The sequence below is a fragment of the Neomonachus schauinslandi genome, chromosome 13, assembly GCF_002201575.2.
Source record: "Neomonachus schauinslandi chromosome 13, ASM220157v2, whole genome shotgun sequence".
Classification (NCBI taxonomy): Eukaryota; Metazoa; Chordata; class Mammalia; order Carnivora; family Phocidae; genus Neomonachus; species Neomonachus schauinslandi.
In genome coordinates, this window is record NC_058415.1 from 7,157,990 (window position 1) to 7,178,017 (window position 20,028).

Below are 20,028 nucleotides of genomic sequence, written 5' to 3' on the forward strand. Positions count from 1 at the left end.
TTTGGGTTTCCCAAGACTCACTGTAGCAAAAGTGAACTAGTATGGACAGATCCTCTGGGGAGCAAAATAAGTTTCATTTTGCAAGCTGGTACCAGTTGATTGGTTGTCGTTGCCAAGAGCACTGTATTGAGAAGGGCTCAGTGGCAAACAAAACAATACAGTGATCCATAATCCATGTCTACCGTGAATGCAGGAGGGAAGAGTGCCTGCCAATGAACCATGTGTTTGATGACCCTGCTTTACATAAAAGGCCGTTTGGCTAAGAGTGCTTCTTTTCTTCCTGGTATGAATGCTACACAAGTTGAAAACTCACTGTGACTTATTTTCATTTTTACTTTTAAAAATGCCTGCATTTATTTTTTTAAACAGGCTAATAACCCACACCATGGATAACTTATTGGACTTTGCCTGAAAGGAGTCATTAGTGCCATTGGATATTTGACCATCCTGGCCACAGGTTTTTTCAGAATGAATGGAAGGTCATGCAGCATGAGTCTCCACCGGACATCAGGAACCCCACAGGGGCCCGGGATGGTCAGTGGCCAATACATTCCTCCCATCCGAGCCCACTCTGGGACTCCTGGCCCCTCGTCCTGTGGCAGCACAGCGAGCCCTGCCATCGGAAGCCTTGCTAACAGCCTTCATCTCAAGATGCCCTCGGGAGGAGGGATGGCTCCTCAGAGCAACATGGCCGAGAGCCCCCTCCATCTGCCTGCCTTGAGCCCCAGGAGACAAGTACTCACCAATGGGAAGCCACGATTCCAGGTCACCCAGGCTGGAGGCATGTCAGGGCCACACAATTTAAAGCCAAAGCAGCAGGAGTTTGGAAGTCCTTTTCCTCCAAATCCTGGGAAAGGTAGGATTGTCTTTCTGGGATCTTTTAAAAGTGGAAACGATTTTTTTTCTCCTCTCCAGATCCTTCTCTGCAAGCAAATCTCATGGAAAACTACAGGATTGAATGTCAGGATCAATTCTGATGGTCTCACAATGCTCTGTAGCCTCCCTGGTGAGGGGCTGGATGTATGGGTACATGGGAGGGTGAGGAGGCCACAGTGGTAAACATGATACCTCATGGAACTGTGAAGCAGAGTGGAAGGTGAGACAGAGAGAGCAGAAACAGGGAGTGAGGGTGGGTGGTGGTGGTGGCGGCAGGCAAGACCAGTTTAGCAAGACCCTACCCTTAGGATGCATGGAGGGACGGGATTCCCTGGGCCATGGCGGAGGGGGGCGGCCAGAGCCGTCATCGTGTGGGTCGGGTGCTAGAAGAAAGGTTTGGAAAGAAAAGGATAAAAAGGGAGAAAGCTTAACAGCCAATAAAGTGAGGAATTAGCACATAGAAATGATAAAAAATTATTCCAAGAGCAGAACCCCTAAGTTTTGTAATACAGCTGGTGACAAGAGGGAAGGAAGCTAGAAGAGAATAATGAAAGGATGTATTTTTGGGCTTGTGGAGAACTAGAAAACTTGGTTAATTTGAAATGCAGAGAGAGTGTACTTTTAATTCAGTTTTTGAATTCAGTGTTTCAGTGTTTAATTCAGTGTTTGAATAATGTAAATTTTAAATCATGGAATAATTGTTGGAAAATAGCAAATTATTTGAATGACTCACTCTCTCTAGAAACCGATGTTGACTTAAGGAGTGATATTGCACATGAAATGTGTATTTGGGCCAGAAAAAGGAAGAGTGTGTATCTCATGTGAAATACAGCTTTGTTATGTAAAATAGCACAATTATATATGCTGTTAGGTATTTTTAGCATCTGGTTTTAAATGTTTATATTAAGTGTGTACACTACTAAATAAAATTACTAGCAGCCTGAAATAGCCATTCACCGTTAACTCATAACTCACCCAGTTCAGGTGAATAATTATTTTTATCCTAAAAGCTGTTTTAGTGCTGTTGTATTCCTCTGCATGGTATAAATGGGCAGATTAAGAAAAAACCCTAAACTATAAAACCTTAAAGTACAAAAAGCTATATATCTAGCTTTTTTCTTTTCTTATTTATTTATTTTGGTTTAGGTTTTGTTTTAGATTGTTTTATTTCCTAGACCTACTGATATTTAGTATAAGTATAGGAACAACTTTCCTTGGGGGTGCATCCAAGATAGCACCATCACTGTCAGGTTGCTGTGTTCATGGTGTGGCAAGCTACAATGGCAAGCTCGTGTGTTTGGATTTTCAGGGGCTGAGGCCCAGGAGGATCTTTCAGCTCTTGCTTGTCTAATGAACTGTACGTAGCTTGCTTTCATCACATATACTTCTGTTGAATCCCAGCTGGCGTTATTAATGCTGATAATATTAATAACTTCTATTTATGATGTCGTAACTGGGCATGTGTCAGGCACTGTTGTATTGAGTGCTTCCAATATAAAATCTCAGTTATCCCTCACAACAGCCCTGAGTCGTATGCTACTGTTGATTAACTGATAAGGGAGCTAAGATCTAGAAAGAATAAATAACTTCAGCATTGCCCTCGGTAAGGAGTTTGGGGATATGACTTTGATGGTGAGCAGAAGTGGTTATGATTATATTCATAGTTAAAAAAGTTATGTTTCCAGTAATTCAGGGATAGTGAACTCTCAGGGTTAATACATCTTGAACTCTTGCAAAAATTAGTGCTGTCCCCTGGTTCTCCTCTTTCTAACTTTCTGGCTCCTTGCTCAGCTTCCAAGCTCACGGTGCCTGTTCCGGATCTGCATGGTCGGGGTATGCATGAGCATGGGATAGGGGTTGAGGATAACTGTATTATTATCCCCTCTGGCCTTGTAGCTTGGATACCGCTCCGGATGGTGCCAGCAGTGGCTGAACGTGTCCCTTTCAGGTCTTGGTTGACAGTTCCTAAGCTAAGCCAGTAACTGGTTGAGAATCAGTAGGACTGTTTGAACTTCATCCAGTCATTTACTCAACAGATAATTATTGAGCATATATTATAGGTGAGCCACTGTTCTGGGGATATAGTAGCTAATAAAATATAGTCCTGGCCCTCAAGGAGTTAGGAGAATTCAGACAAATAAGTGGGCAGTTAAAGTGCACTTAGGGCTCTGATAGGGATACATTGATGGCAGTAGGGCTACATTTGCAGGGTTCCCAGCCCATGCTTGATCAGTGGATCTGGGAGGACAGGAGGATATCTAGGCAGACACCTGAAGGGTAAGGAGCTAGACTTGCGATCATGCCAGTTGTGTGTGTGTGTGGGGGGGGGGGCGCTGTCTGGAACTCATTCTGGATAGACCGAAAATCACCCTTAAAACCTGAAGGGGAGAGATCATGGTGTGTTTCATTAACTTCTGCCTGATTCCACGTTGGGGGTGTAGAGACTGTGGCAAGAGACAAGACTGGGGAGGAATAAGCAGAGGCCAGATAAAGGTTATGGGGGAGGCGCCAAGGAGTTTGGACCTGTCTTGAGCACACTGGTGAGCTGTGCAAGGGTTTTAACTTTGGGGATCATGTGATGGGATGATGTGATGAACTTGAGGTTGATATCTCTCTCAGGCTTTTTTCATGCAGTACTGACAGTGCCCTGACCCTGAGGGATAGTACCGAAGGACCTGTGACTGCGCGTGTATTAGTTGGGGTTCTCTGGAGAAACAGAACCAACAGGAGATGTGTCTGTGCCTGAATGTGTACCCGTCCCTGTGTCTGTACCTGTATTTGAATAGATTACGGAGGCTGACAGTTCCCAAGACACGGGAGACGGGTCAGCAAGCTGAAGACCCAGGCCTGCTGATGCTGTAGGTCTAGTGTGAGTCTGAAGGCCTGGAATGAGGAGAGGCAATGGTGTGTATTTCCCTTCTGAAGGACAGCAGGTTTGAGACCCAGGATAAACTGACATTTCAGTTTGAGTCCAAAGGCAGGAAAAAGCTGATGTCCCAGTTTGCAAGTGGTCATTCAGGGAAGAATTCTTTCTTACTTGGCGGAAGGTCAGCCTTTTATTCTCTTCAGGCTTTCAGCTGATGGGGTGGGGCCTATCCACATTAGGAAGAGCAATCTATTTTACTCAGTCTACTGATTTAATGTAAATCTCATCTGAAAACACTCACAGAAACACCTGGAATGGTATTTGGCCAAATACCTGGGCACCTCATGAGCCATTCAAGTTGACGTATAAAACCAACCATCGTAGTGGGGTACCATTGCTTGGGGCCAAGCACAGTTTACATGGTGGCTGAGAAAATACATTTTCTAAGCCTTCAGGGTGATTATACCATCTCTCAGGAATCCAGTGGAACTGTGTACAGAGAATATGTCATTTAAGGATTGCCACACAGACAAATATCTGACTTGAAGACTGGAGAAATCTCCAGTGGGAGCCTCATGAGAAATACAAAGTTGATTGTAGTATTTGTGTTACTTAATTAAGGATTGAGTTCTACTCAACTTGAAAACTCAAAAAACAGTGACTTTCACATCATGGAGCATGGTTCTCAAATGGTGTGCCAAGGACACTGGAGTACCACAGCAAACTCGGGGAACCATGGGATAATTTTAATTTTGAAGGAAACAGAAGGATTTGTGGCATCCTTTGGACTCCAGGCAAACTACTAGCTTGAGGAAGTTCACAGTTTCAACATCAGATTGCACTATATCCTTTTAGTGATGTCATATCTTTGCAAAGCTCCACTTTCAGTAGTTGTGATGAAAAAGCTAGTACTCTGTAGGCCAAAAGGTGGAAGCAACCCAAGTATAGGCAGATGAGTGGATAAAGAATATGTGTGTCTTATACCTGCAGTGGAATAGTATTCAGCCTGAAAAAGGAAGGAAAGTCTGACATACAATACGACATGGATGAACCTCGAAGACATTATGCTAAGTGAATTACGCCAGGCACAAAAGGACAGATATTGTATGATTTCTCTTATACAAGGTACCTAGAAGAGTGAAATCACAGAGACAAAAAGTAGAACGGTGTTTGCTGTGGACTGGAGGGAGGGGAGCATGGGAGGTTAGGCTGAATGGGGACGGAGTTTCAGTTTGGGAACATGAAAGAGTTCCGGAGATGCATGGTGCGTGATGGTTGCCCAGCAGTGTGAATGTACTTAATATACACTTTAAAAATGGTTAAGATCGGGGGTGCCTGGCCGGTTCAGTTGGAGGAGTGTGCGACTCTTGATCTCGGGGTCCTGAGTTCGAGCCCCACGTGGGGTGTAGAAATTACTTCAATAAATAAATAAACTAAGATAAATTGGGTAAGATAGTAAATTTTATGTTATGTGTATTTTATCACAGTAATAAAGACAAGCAAGTTCTAAGTGAAAATCAGTGTGGAATGGGAGCTGAAGGTGGTGGTATCCAGTCTGATTCCAAGAGCGGAAGTAGTAGAGGGCACAGTTAGAATACACATCCCGTCAGTAATACTGTTATTTAAGAATGAAATAAAAATACTTTTATTCTTAATTTATATACATTGTTTTTTTCAAACAGCTAATAGGTTGTTAGTACATAAATACTATTAAGTTGCTGGCACCTAACTACTTAATGAGGGGTAGTGTTAGTTGTTCCTTTTGGCCCAGGGCACCCTGAAAAAATTACTGAGACGCTAAGAATGCCGTGAACTGCAGACATTTGGGAACCTGTGTCACAGGAGTTGATTGTTCTCACACAAAGAGCAGCCCGGGGTCGGGGATGCTGCTCCTGGTGAGAAGCTCAGGGATGTCAGGTCCACGATCACGGAGCCTCCCTTTGCCTTTCCCCCACGCCTGCTCCTGCTGTGGAGTCTGTATTCTGAGGAGAGTGAAAGACGAAGGAAGGACAATAGGCAGAAGGGTGAAAGGGATGACTCCCTCCAAATCGGCGCCGTTCATCGGCTCTCCCAGGAGCCCCACCCAACTATCCCTACTTAGTCAGTCGTACATGACTTACTTGTAAATAAAACTCATTATTTGTTCCAGAATGTACCTTTATAAACAAAGTTCGACTTTATCTTATTTTGTATTATGTCCTTTTATATTTTATTTCACCTTTTAGCTTTTGCTACCTTTTCCTTTCTCAACGAAGTTGAACCACGTATAAGTACGTTGCAGACATTCTGACTCTTCACCCCAAATTGCTAAGCAGGTGTCTTCCATGTTGTACAGCTAGGATACATGAATCATAACCAAGAAATTTAACTTTGATACAACAGTATTGCTTATATAGAGTTATATCTTAAAATCGAATAAATATTTAAATTCATATTCAAATTTTCATAATATTATTTTATATTTTATTTTACTTATCATACTGTTTTCCCCCTCCTTATAGCCCACGTGTCCTCTGTAGCTATTCTTTTCTTTTGATTCAGGATCCAGTCAAGAATCCTGAATTATGGGGCACCTGGGTGGCTCAGTCGGTTAAGTGTCTGATTCTTGATCTCAGCTCAGGTGTTGATATCACGGTTGTGAGTTTGAGCACCATGTTGGGCTCCACGCTGGGCACTGGGCCTACTTAAAAAAAAAAAAAAAAGAAGAATGCTGCATTACATTTGGTTGTCATGTCTCTTTAGTCTCCTTTTTTCTTTTAAAGATTTTATTTATTTATTTGTGAGAGAGAGAATGAGAGAGAGCACATGAGAGCGGGGAGGGTCAGAGGGAGAAGCAGACTCCCTGCTGAGCAGGGAGCCCGACGTGGGACTCGATCCCGGGACTCCAGGATCATGACCTGAGCCAAAGGCAGTCGCTTAACCGACTGAGCCACCCAGGCGCCCTATTTTTTATTTTTTTTAATTTAATTTTTTTAAAGATTTTATTTATTTATTTGAGAGAGAGAATGAGAGACAGAGAGCAGGAGAGGGAGGAGGGTCAGAGGGAGAGGCAGACTCCCTGCTGAGCAGGGAGCCTGATGCGGGACTCGATCCCGGGACTCCAGGATCATGACCTGACCCGAAGGCAGTGGCTTAACCAACTGAGCCACCCAGGCGCCCTAGTCTCCTTTTTTCTAGAATGACCGTCTCCCCCTGTCTTCGTGTTTCATGACAAAATATGTTGCTGTTTTATTTTATTTTATTAAAAAAAATTTTTTTTTTCTTCATTTTATTTATTTATTTGAGAGAGCGAGAGTACATGAGAGCGGGGAGGGTTAGAGGGAGAAGCAGACTCCCCGCCGAGCAGGGAGCCCGATGCGGGACTCGATCCAGGGACTCCAGGATCATGATCTGAGCCCAAGGCAGTCGCTTAACCAACTGAGCCACCCAGGCGCCCAATATGTTGCTGTTTTAGAGTTCAGGTCAGTTGTCTTGTCTCACAGCTTGGTTCATCTAATCATTTCCTCATGATTAGGTTCAGGTTAAACATTTTTGGTAGGAGTACCACATAGGTTATTTGTGGATTATATATCCTGGGAGCACTGCATGCTCATTTGTCCCAGTATTTGTGATTCTGCTTTCGGTCGTCTGGCCAAGGTGGTGTCACCAGGATCTCTGCATTGTGGACACTTTCCTTTTCAAAATTAATACCTAATCTTATACAAATATCTTGCTCTTCATCAGTGATGCTTGTGTGAATCAGTTACTACATTATTAACTGCATAACAGTGATTTTCTGATTCCAGTATTTCTTCTGTGTTTATTAGTTGGTATTCTTCTGGAAAGAAGAATTCTGTTTCTCCTTTTTTTGAGAATCACCACAGACTCCATGTATTCTTTTTAAAAAGTCCCTGTGCCATAATTCATTAGCATCACTGTTCTTTTTGATGCTCAGATTGTCCTGGATCTGGCAGGTGGGAGCCCCTTCAAGCCGGTCCCGATGTCCTTTTGTTATGTCCCCATGAAGCAGTTCCTTGCTTTCACATAGAACGAGACATTCCAGACCCACTAGTACTTCCCCACCCCAGACATGCAATCAGCCATTTTCTCTAAAAACTCCGGTCCCTTTTAGTGGGAAATCTTTGGAAAACCAGATGAAAGCATGTTTTTCTTGTCTCTGGGGTGTCATTGCTTCTGGGCCCTATGTGTGGACAGAGTTAGGAAATCTGTCAGAAGGTAATGAGTTCCAGTTAAAATACGACATTACAGAGTTCTTCCTCACACTTGCTCGTCGTGCATGTGTCAGTGGGATCCCTGGTTCTCTGCAACGTCCATGGAGTTGCTTATTGGTTCTGTCCTACAGTAACGAGTTACTTTTAGATTTACGTTTTAAGATAGTGGAAATTAGTTTTAGAAATGATCTTTTTACTATGTGTAAATGTTTCATGTACTGAGATGAGCATGTTTGTGTTTATCTGAGCCACCGAGTGAGCATGGAGGATGCCCCACAGTTGGCAACTTCCAAGCCCTGCTAGGACTGGTGAGTACAGAATCTCAGTTATATTGTACCAATAATGGCTTTTCTCTCTACTTCCTCTTCCACAGTTATGAATTGTAATTAGACTGGTAGAAATGCATTTTTCAAAGCATCTGGGAAATCAGTTTTATGATCTCCACTTTAAGCACATTTGACACAGCTATTTAAATATTTAAGACAATTCCACATTTGCAGTACCCGTAGGACTATATAATTGGGAAGATTTTTATTGTAAAGGTTTTTTTATTTTACTTTAGGGCCTCTGACATTTCTTGTGGAGCTCTGCCGTCCTTGGAGACAAAGGGAGTTAGTTATTCATTAGCGCTTGTGGGTTATTCATTATTGTTGGTCAGAAAAAGCAGAATGATATCAACAAAGGACACTAACTAATTGGGATTAAAAAACTCTTTTGTATAACTTAAGGCTGGTATCTCTTGTAAAGACCTGGTTTTAAAAAAATAACGTATCGTGTGAACCCGGGAGGTCTAGAAACTAAGTGTACTTTAAATAATAGGTCAAGTTTTATTTTGATTTTTTCCTGTTTGTGGTTTGCTAATTCAATTGGCTATAACCTGGAGCTTAGGTTAGAGCTTGACTCCTTAGTGGGTCAGCTAGCTTCATATTTTCCCCCTACTGCCACATTATAAATTTTAAAACATTGTCACTGATTTAGAATGTTACTTTCCTATAATCATTCCTTTACTTGTGTTTATTTCTGGACAAACAGACAATGAAAAAAGAATTTGCTAAGGCTGGCGAATGAACTGTATTGAATGTTGTCATGTTAGCACCGGGGCAGGAATCGCAGCTGGGATCTCACATTCTTGAAGAGATGCAGTTGATATATTAGCTAATGAAAGTTGGGGCAAAATACTTGGTTACTTTTTTTTTCACTTCTGCTTTTTAATCATTTATATTTCCTTGCACTTCTAATGTGGCTTCCTGCAGAATTAGAGCAAATAAAGTTAATATTCCATAAAGGGTTCCAAAAATAACCAAACCAGTCAGAGACCAAAGGCATTATTCCAGTTGAGGTAGCCAGGGTTTTCATTTCGTCTCCCCAACACGGCAGGTGAAACACAATGTTTACTTTTGTTTACTCTTTGGGCTCCACGGGCCACACTTCGTGTGATTTATTGATGCAGCGTGTAAATCAAATTGATGATGGATTTCCAAGTGTTACTGAATGGCAGGCATGATTTGTTCCAGTTATAAAAGTGATTTGTCAGCCTCACAGCATTCCACCTTTAAAAGAACATATTCCATTAGCACTCCCCGCCCCCTAGACACACCTCAGATACTGTAGGACACCAAGTTGGAAGGTACCATCCGCTAGTCACCTGTAGCATTTTTTTTTTTTGAAGATTTTATTTATTTATTTGACAGAGAGAGACACAGCGAGAGAGGGAACACAAGCAGGGGGAGTGGGAGGGGGAGAAGCAGGCTTCCCGCGGAGCAGGGAGCCCGATGCGGGGCTCGATCCCAGGACCCTGGGATCATGACCTGAGCCGAAGGCAGACGCCTAACGACTGAGCCACCCAGGCGCCCCTGTAGCATTTTCTTAGACTGTTAAATAGCAACAGCTTTGGACTTGCACAGAGCTTGGCCCAAACTTGCATATTGATTGTCTCCTATGATTTGATCAAAGGTTCCATCCCAGGAGGCTGGGCAAGTGTGATTGGCCCCATTTTAGGGATTGAGAGACTGAGGCTCAGTTTGCCGGAGATCTCATTCTCTGTGTGCTCCGTGGGTTGACTCAGAGTGGGACTCCACAGTCTGAGAGCTCCTGCTGTGGGAGTTCTGAGAAGCCTTGTCCCCAGTCTGCCTTAGAGTTTACAGTTGCTGCCATTCCAGAATGAGTATGCATACCGTTCAGCTGCTATCTCCCATCCACAAGCTGAGGAAATGGGCCCTTGCTCCTGTTTTGGAAAACTGGGCTTGACAATTTCCAATAACAGGCCCTTCTGAGCAGAGAAGGTGGTGTCTACCTGGGCAGGAATCAGGCCGTCTGTGTGAGGCCCCCCGAGTGACACGAGTGTGTGCAGAAGTACTGACGTACTGAAGTAGCTTCGCACACCTCTGCTTATGACGTCTTTAGACCCAGGCAGGAGGGTGTCATGAATATGAATAGATTCGCTACTTCTGACCCATCAAATTTTAAGGAGACAATGGATGGTGACTTGTATTTAATACCTATTTTTATGGCTGCCTTATTTGAATAATGAAAGAAATAGAAGGCCCGTAATTGACTCTGACATAATAAACAAGTTAAAAAATGAGACTTGTGTGGGAGCTTGTTAGTCAAGGATAGGCTGAGGCTAGCAGCTGTAGCATCCTTGAGGAGCCGGTTAGAGATGCATAGTCTCAGGGCCATCCCAGACTGACTGACTCAGGTTGTGTCTTTTAACAAGATCGTGGCACAAGGGCAACTTCATGGCTGTGTGAGCAGGGACTGTATAGGGTCCCGTGCTTGGAAGGAGTGCCCCGTGCTTGGGGTCTAATGCTCTGTGACATTCTTACTGATGTTATCTTCGAATTTGTGTATTTTAAGTGAAATCCTCTGGGCCCCTGGAGCATGTGTGGGGTGCTTGGAGTCTCCGTTCGTGTGCGGTCCCCCATCCTGCTAGGATAGCTACTGGTTCCTCTGTCCCTCCCCAGTATCTACTGCTGCTCTCTGCCTCCAGTGCGGACTCAGGCATGAGGGCGGGGAGGTCAGGGTTTGGTGCATATGCTGTGTGTGCCCAATCCATGTGAGGCTCTGGGCACCTTTGAGAGTCTGCACTTACCCTGTGAGTATCCCCATGTGGAAGGAGCTCAGTGGTAAATAGCAAATTACAAAAAACACCATGACCCATCACAAGGGAGACCAGAGAAGAATGGAAAAGGATTTTCTTCTGCTTTTTGAACAAGGGACCCGACATTCTCATTTTCATTGGTCCCTGAAAATTATGTGGCTGACCTTGTAAGTACCCACTGAAATTTGAGAAACACTGGTATGGGAGGAAGAGGGTGGACACTGGAGTCAGAAGACCCACACCCCAGTTCAAGCACTGCTGGTGTGTGACCTTCCCTGCCTTGGTTTCTTCATGTGTAAAATGGGGGGGGGGGTTGTTTTATCTCTCTTTCCAAATGGGCAGGGTCTAGGTGAAGGGCAGACCGGGCCACATATCCTTGAGTAAGAGTGTGACCAGGGCACCTCTCATCTTTGGCTTTGGTTTCATGATGTTGATGAACAAAGCTGGATGTTATGGGCAGGGCTCCAAGTGGGAAAGAAGGGCCAGGACTGGTCTTCACATCCTTGTTAGTGCATGGAAAGGAAGGGTCAAGTACTGAGGCGGGCACGTTCTGGGGATCTTGGGCCAAGAGAAGGCGTGCTTCAGAGAACTGGGGAGCTAACGCATTGGCTTTCCAGGTGGTCACCTGGTCATGTGGCAGTGGCAGGTAGAGCAGAGAACAGTGTGTGCTTTGGGGAGTTAAATTAGATGGCAGCTGGGAGAGTGCATTCTATACCGTCCAGTGCCAGAGGCACGCCAGGGGTTGCTCCTCCCCGACTGTACGTCTGCGTGGTGCAGTGTGGGTCTCCGTGAGCAACAGCAGCTGCTGCTGGCCGAGACGGCCCGTCCTGCTGCTCTGCTCGGTTGTGCCACGTGTCCTGGTAATAAAGGCTTACAGCTTAGTCAGAGCTCCCAAGTCTGGGCGGTACGAACAGCTACTTGCCGGGTAGGGATGGAGCCCTGACTACTCTCTAGTTCCAGCTTGCTTCAAAGGCTAGACAGAAAACACTGAAATCCTAATAAACCACAGTAAACAGACACTGATGTGAAATAACACATTTTAAAAGTGTATCTTTCACCTAAAGATTTTCCTTTAGGGCGATCCTATAATTTATTATCCAGACCAGGACACTTTCAGGAGTGAAATGTGGCCTATGGATAATTATGCCCAGGACTATCCCGGATGAACTGGAATGAGGGCCACCCTACTTTAGGGCCAAGTTTAATTGCATTTAGATTCAGAATCTTACACAATTGCTTTAAGGTAAAGTAGTCCAACCTACTTGACAAGATTAGACCCAGAGAAGTTAATAGCAAAATTATTTCTTGGACCATTGAATGATTATTAGTATATCATTAAGTAGAATACATTCATTTCTGGTTATTCTAGGGCTAGAAATAACAAACTAGCAATTATTTAGCACATTCTATTTATTAATGTTCTTAGCTTTATGTAACTTATTTTAATCCTTCCCAACCTTATGAAGTATTCCCTTGAAAATATGAGAAAAGAAAGGCTTAGAAAAAACAAGAAACTTGACCAAGAGCACGTGGGGATTTTAACCCATGTCTCGCTGACTTCAGGGCTCTGTATACTTCTGTAGGATGTTGTTTTGTGTTTTGGTATAGAGTTTGCTGCAAAAACTAGGTTCTTGGCAATTGAGAATGATTTCCTGAAAGACACAGTATGTCTACCATAATTTTTACTATGTGTGGTGGTGTAGTGTCTGGTATATATTTATTTTGAAAAGTATAGTGAGCAGAAGCAGAAAAACCACTGACACATAGTTGCAGATGTTTGTGTCAATTTGTGTTACAAGTGCCCCTCCTCACTTGCTTAAGACAGTGGCTTTGGTGGCAGTCAGGCAGGGAATGTGATGTAAAAAAGAAAGATACAGTAATGGCTAACTTTTGAGCCCTTCCTCTGGGCCAGCTGCTGCATTAAACGGAGCTACTGGGTCACACAACCAGAGTGCTATCTGGAAGGCCTTCCATGATGGCCCTGGAGCTCAGAATTCCCTTAATTCTTGTAACAACCCCATGTGTCTTTCGATCATGAAAAAGGCGTGGCAAGGTGAAGTCACTTAGCTGCAGTGGCGTGGCTAGTATGTGGCAAGGCTGGGAGGTGAATGCAGGCTGTCAGGATGAGGCAGGGAGCCGAGCTGGTGATGGGGACTTTCTCCTGCAAGAGCTCTGGTTCACCAAGTACCTTATTCAAGACTCTTGGGGTTGCGGGTAACTGTGACCCACTGTGCTAGTTTATATGAAAGGGGATTTGTTCTAGAAGAATCAAGAGTGTTTCATGGTTACCTAAGGACAGGGTGGACGACCAGATCTTTTGAAGGACTATAAGAACAGGATACTTCCCCATGCTTTTTCTCCATAGGCCACATGATCTTTTATTTCTGCTTTCTGTACACATCACTTTTTCTCCCTACAGATTGCTTTTCTCTGTTTCTTAGTATATGTATTAGGGTTCTGTGGAGAAACATAACCAATAGGATATTTATTTATATGTATGTGTGTGTGTGTATGATATTTATATAAAGGGATTTATTATAAGGAATTGACTCATTTGATTATGGAGGCTGAGAAATCCCAAGATCTGCAGTCGGCAAGCTGGAGACCCAGGAGGGCCCATGGTTTAGTTCTGTTCGAGTGCGAAGGCCTGAGAACCAGGAGAGCTGATGGTCTAAGTTCTAAGCTTGAGAAGCTGGCAGGCTTGACACCCCAAAAGAGCCCATATTCCCGTTAGATTCTGAAGGCCAGAAAAGATTGCTGTCCAACCTCAAAGCAGTCAGGCAGGAAAAGTTCCCTTTTACTTGTGGGAGGGGCCCCCATTTTGTTCTTTTCAGTCCTTGAGGCCCCTCCGTTTTGGGGAGGGCACTCTACTGAGTGAGTCTACCAGTTCAGATGTTCATCTCATCAGAAACACCCTCACAGACACACCTAGTGTAATGTTTGACTGAATGTCTGGATACCCTGTGGCTCAACCCAGTTGACACACGAAATGAACCATCACGGTATCCATGGCTCCGGCGTGGCTTTCTTCACGAGGCCTAAGCATGTCATGTACTCAGAACTTCTGTGTGACAAGTCAACTGGGTAATGTCTTTCTATCCCGTCTTCGGGTTCCTTGGGAAAAGTCTGATTGGTCCAGTGTGTGTCAGATCCGGTTCATCCAGCTGGTGGGGGTGGAGCCTCGTGGAATGAACCTGAGTCCCACCTGCTCAGAAAAGGGCAGTGTGGTTTGAGTGACATCTGGGACTTAGTCCCCTATATGAAGGTAGTTTTGGGGCTCTGTCTTAAACAACATTGACATTTCCAGAGTTATCCCACAAATCATGTTCTTCAGCCAGTACTATTCCAAAGTATGGGAGAGAATTTTAGAAGTATGGCCACTAGCAGAAGTTAATTCTAGGAAGTTAATTTTTTAAATTGATTCTTCTTCTTGAAAGATGAACCACTGAACTGCATAGATTGTGGTGCTTTGCATCAGTTTTTCAGTGGTGGCCACTACATTTTATAAGGTAATCCATTTTTTAAGGTGATGCAGATTTTCATTTTGGGATGTGGGAATTAAGAAAGAGCGTTTAATGGACGATCCATTAAGCCTTTAGGTTTATTTTGTGTTTAGAGTTTAGTGAAGCGGGGAGGATTGCCAGGGTTCGGGTCCACAGGACCGTGCTTTCTGTCTGAAGCTACATTGAACAGCACGGCAATTAGAAGAGGTTTGGCTGTCAGATTAGAAAATTCTCAGCATAGTTTTTTTCTTGTTGGGTCATATAATCAAAGAGCATTGTTACTTGTTTTTGTTTCTTTGAGAGAAAGCGAGTACAAAAGTGGGGGGGGGGTGCAAAAGGGGAGGGACAGAGAGAATCCCAAGCAGGCTACAGGCTCAGCACAGAGCCCGACGTGGGGCTGAATCTCACGACCCTGAGATCATGACCTGAGCTGAAATCAAGAGTCAGATGCTCAACTGACTGAGCCACCCAGACACTCCAAAGAGCATTGTGATTTGAATATTCCTGGCTTTTATGGCAGATTTTAACAGGAATCTGTCAGACACAAAACACATAAAATTAATCAGTGAGTTAAATTTTTAAACGTTGGGGCACATGGATTGGGTGTTGAAAACTTTTTTTTTTTTTAACGTATTTGGCTCAGCTGATTTTCGCACTTACCTAGAAGAAAATTCTGTACAATTATCTATTTATTTTATTTTGTAACAGGCAGATTCTAAGATGCCTCCCTGTCCACCACCATTCTTGTCTCCTGGGATTCATACTTTCTGTAACAGCCACCTCTTGAGTGTGGCCTGAATATAGTGACTTGCTCATAAGTATGACAAAGATGATGAAATGTCACTTCCGTTATTAGATTACGAAAGATATGACTTCTGTCTTGCTGTGAGACTCTGCAGTCTCCTTGGTTTGTTTGCTTTGATAAAGCATCCTGCCATGTTGGAAAGGCCCATGTGGCAACTAACAGAAGGAGGCATCTGATCAACACACAGTGAGGAACCAAAGGCCTCAGTCCAACAACCTTTCAGAAACTGAATTCTGCCAACCGCCACAGAGTGTTAAAGCAGATCTTCCCTGGTTGAGCCTTTGGATGAGGCTCCAGCTGTAGCCGACACCTTGATGGCAGCCCTGTGAGGGACTCTGATCAGAGGACCCACTCAGCCGTGCCCAGATTCCTGACCCACAGAAACTGAGATAATACAGTTGGCCCTCAAACAACACAGGTTTGAACTGTGCAGGTCCACTTAAAGATTTTTTACAGAATTATAAATGTATTTTCTCTTCCTTATGAAGAGAAAATTAATGGCATATTCTTTTCTCTAGTTTACTTTATTGTAAGGACACAGTATAATATATATAACATACAAATATATGTTCATCAGCTTTTGTTATTGGTAAGGCTTTTTCTGATGCACAGTAGGCTGATTAGTGATTAAGTTTTGGGGGAGTCACAAGTTAAATACACAGAGTTTTGACTGTGGAAAGTGTCAGGACCCCTAACCTCTGCATTGTTCAGGAGTCAACTGTACATGTGTTGTTTTAAGCCACCAATTTGATGGTAATTTGTTATGTAGCGTGGGTACCTAATACAATTATTGTCTTGGCTTCTCTCTCTTTCTGGGCATACTAGGAAATGAGGCAACATCTAGGAACAGGAGGGTAGGAATTAATCTCTGTCAAAGGCCGATGATATGCCAGACATGGTGATAGACTTTAAGATTCAGGAAGGCCAGCTTGTAAAGCCCTTTTTATTACTTCCATTTTGCGGATGTGAGCATCAACACTCAGAGAAGTGAAGTTATTTGCCCAAGTTGACATGACTCATAAGAGAGGCAGAACCAGGGTTTGAATGCTGGTCTACCTTACTCTGGTGCTCCTGTTCCTTCCGTGCATCCGGCTAACTCCCATAAGCCATGACAAACACCGATGTGGCATTTTTTGCCTAGAAAAAATGTTTACATAAAGCCCATTCATCTTCAAGCATTCATCAAACACCTTCTGTGGGCTTCTTGCCAGGCCTCACTCTCTCTTCCTTCTCAGTGGTGTGTTCCTGTTTGCTGTTCTCATCCTTCTCTACATCTAAACCTGTATTTCACAGCCCTGTTTTTTTTTTTTTTTTTTAAGATTTATTTATTTATTTTAGAGAGACCGGGAGTGTGTGAGAATGAGTAGGGAAGGGGCAGAGGGAGAGAATCTCAGGCAGACTCCCCGATGAGCGCAGAGCCTGACACAGGGCTTGATCTCACAACCCTGAGATCATGCATGACCTGAGCCGAAATCATGAGTCGGATTCTTAACCGACTGGAGCCACCCAGGCACCCCATCAGCCCTGTTTTTTTATTGCCCTCTTTGTTATTCTCAAACAAAATCATAGACAGTATTATCTACCTGTGCATGTAATTTAAAAAGTCAATATAATTTCATAACTGAAATACAAGGGAAAAAAGGAACATGATTTATAACAAATATGGATTTAAATATGAAAATGTTTCAGCATAACTATGCCAGAAGACATAGGGAAGGAGTCAGGTAAGCTTGCGCCTAAATGTGGATTTAGCTAAATTCTGATGATTCAGCATTGTGTTTGCTGTGGTGGTGACTCAGAAGTCTAGTTGCTTCGCTTTCAGTGATACGGTTTTGTGAAGTGGTGGACAATACTTCACGATATGTCTGTCAAAACAATGATCAGTCTTCCTTTGATTTGTACTGTTAGCTTCATTTTAGATAATTTAGCATGAATAGGAATCATGAAAATAAAATGGTCTTAGGTTGTATTCTCCGATAATTATAAACAGGTTCTTACTGACATGAATGTCTGGTGAAATACTTGAAAATCATGTGGAATGTGGGTCATTCTTTGTGTGCAGGATGATGGGGCATCCCTGCCTTTACAGTTGAACACCAGTAACGGTGATAACCCAGAATGCCCTGGAATTTCCAGCTGTCTCCCCGGGGTAATGTCCTCCAAACCCACCAATCTAAATCTAAATCTGCTTTCAGTAAAAGAGTTCGTCAACTGACTAAAGTATGATAGGCGCCCTCGTGGCTCAGTCGTTAAGCGTCGGCCTTCGGCTCAGGTCATGGTCTCAGGGTCCTGGGATCGAGCCCCGCATCTGGCTCCCTGCTCGGCAGGAAGCCTTCTTCTTCCTCTCCCACTCCCCTTGCTTGTGTTCCTGCTCTCGCTGTCTCTCTGTCAAATAAATAAATAAAATCTTTAAAAAAAAAAACTGACTAAAGTATGACAGTTTCCAGAGGTGTTTGTCTTTTAACCGGCCTGAGACCTTAAGACAAAGAACGTTACTGTTCATGGTAGAATTAGTAGGGGGTAGGGAGGTGGCAAGGTGAGGGGAGAGGAGGATCCCTTTTGCAACCCTTAAACTACATGGCCTAATGTCCTCTTTCTATTTCTGATTCTAGCCTTTCTTCCTATATCCTTTTTCTTTAGGCTCCATATACACTTTACATGACAAATTAGATGCCTTTCTAAGTCAAATTCTTTTTTTTTTTTTTTTTTTTAATCTGATTGTATTTTAAGAGCTTCTCTGTGTCAATCGCTTGATATTTACTGAGCACTGACTTTAACCAAGATGTTGTTGTGCTTAGCTGCAGGGTCAAAGGTAACTGAGATGTAGCCTGAAATCTCAGTAGATTTGTGATTGTAACCCAATCCAGCACACATTTACAGGGCAAGGCACCATGCCAGGCCTGGGTACACACAAACACACACGTAAGTTTTTGCTTTCAGGGAGCTCACAATCAAATGAAGAGAGAAAAGAAGAAACCTTAAAAAGCAGTAGGTTTTAGGGGCACCAGGGTGGCTCAGTCGGTTAAGTGTCTGCCTTCAGCTCAGGTCATGATCTCAGGGTCCTGGGATGGAGCCCTGCATTGGGCTCCCTGTTTAGCAGGGAGTCTGCTTCTCCCTCTGCCCCTCCCCCCTGCTAGTGCTCTCTGTCTCTCTCTCAAATCAATAAATAGCATCTTTAAAAGAAAATCAGTAAGTAGTATAAATAATGGTTCATTAAAAATAATAAATGAATTTCACAGGCTTTATGTACTTATATATAATTTGTAACTAGTAACATAAATACATTAAGCCTGTAAAATGATACATATTATATATGCTATTTAATGTACTATGCATGTTATGTATATCATGTACAATTATATATTATTATCTATAATATACTGTGATTTATATGTAAAAGCTTTTATTAAATTGATAAGCAAAAGTGCCCAGAGGCAAGTTTTCCTCCACTCTTATACATTAGAAATATCCCTTCACATATGTTCTACCATGGTGTCTCTTAGAGTTGAAAGCTCATTTTACATACCCAAAGGAAAGAGAGAAAATTGGAAAAGTAGTAGGTATTCTAAGAAAGTTCGTATCATGACTGGGGGGGCAGGTCTTGTCACACAGTGGGGTGGATGACATAGAATATGTCTGGGCAGTGTGGAGTATGTCTTTTTAAAAATTACTTATTGATTGATTTAAATTCTAGTTAGCTGACATGCAGTTCAATACTGGTTTTATTGACAACAAACTAATTGGAGAAGATTCTGTAATCTCAAGTGGATAAGTTGAAATTAGACATTCAGAAGAGACCACTGTAAGGGGCACAAGGGCATTTTAACATACTCCAGGTGAAGGACTGGAGTTACCTTCTCTGTTGACTTTAATGATAAGGGGTACTTTTGTGTGGTGTGAGAAAGCTGGGACTGACTGCCCGTCCAGGGAGTGGTGCACCAGCCAGGGTCCAGTAAGGAAAAGAGAAGCCACTTTTGTTACTGTAACAGAGATTCCAGTATCAGAAAGTTGTTAAGCAGGTATTGAAAGACTAAAAAGGCACAAAGTGAGACCATAACCTCCTTCTCATATTTATTTAAAGTCTTACTCAAATTTGAAAGAATAATGATATCTAGGACTCACATACCACTTATGATGTGGTAGATATTTTTTTAGGTGCTTGATTTCTCACTTTAAAATATATTAAGATGGTATGTGCTGTGGTGAGCACTGTGAATTGTGCAAGACTGTTGAATCACAGATCTGTACCTCTGAAACAAATAATGCAATATATGTTAAGAAAAAAAAAAAGATAGGAGGGGAAGAGTGAAGGGGGGGAAATCAGAGGGGGGAGACAAGCCATGAGAGACGACGGACTCTGAAAAACAAACTGCGGGTTCTAGAGGGGAGGGGGGTGGGGGGATGGGTTAGCCTGGTGACGGGTATTAAAGAGGACACATTCTGCATGGAGCACTGGGTGTTATGCACAAACAATGAATAATGGATCATTACATCAAAAACTAATGATGTAATGTATGGTGGTTAACATAACAATAAAAAAAATTAAAAAAAAATTAAGACATATTAACTCGTTTGAGTTGCCCCAAAAACCCAAGGAGGTGGATAGCATCATGCTAGTTGTTACTATTATTATTCTTCCCGTTTTATGGATGAGGAAACTAAGGTAT

At 43.0% G+C, this 20,028-nt stretch overlaps 1 protein-coding gene across 1 annotated transcript in view; it reads left to right on the forward strand.

The window, feature by feature from the left end:
* Window positions 1-468: 468 nt before the first annotated feature.
* GLIS3 (GLIS family zinc finger 3) overlaps window positions 469-20,028 on the forward strand; it is a 425,196-nt gene continuing 405,636 nt past the window's right edge. The window contains exon 1 of the mRNA XM_021694421.1: window positions 469-856. Within this exon, the coding sequence (XP_021550096.1) occupies window positions 469-856 (388 nt within the window). The remainder of the gene's footprint in view (window positions 857-20,028) is intronic.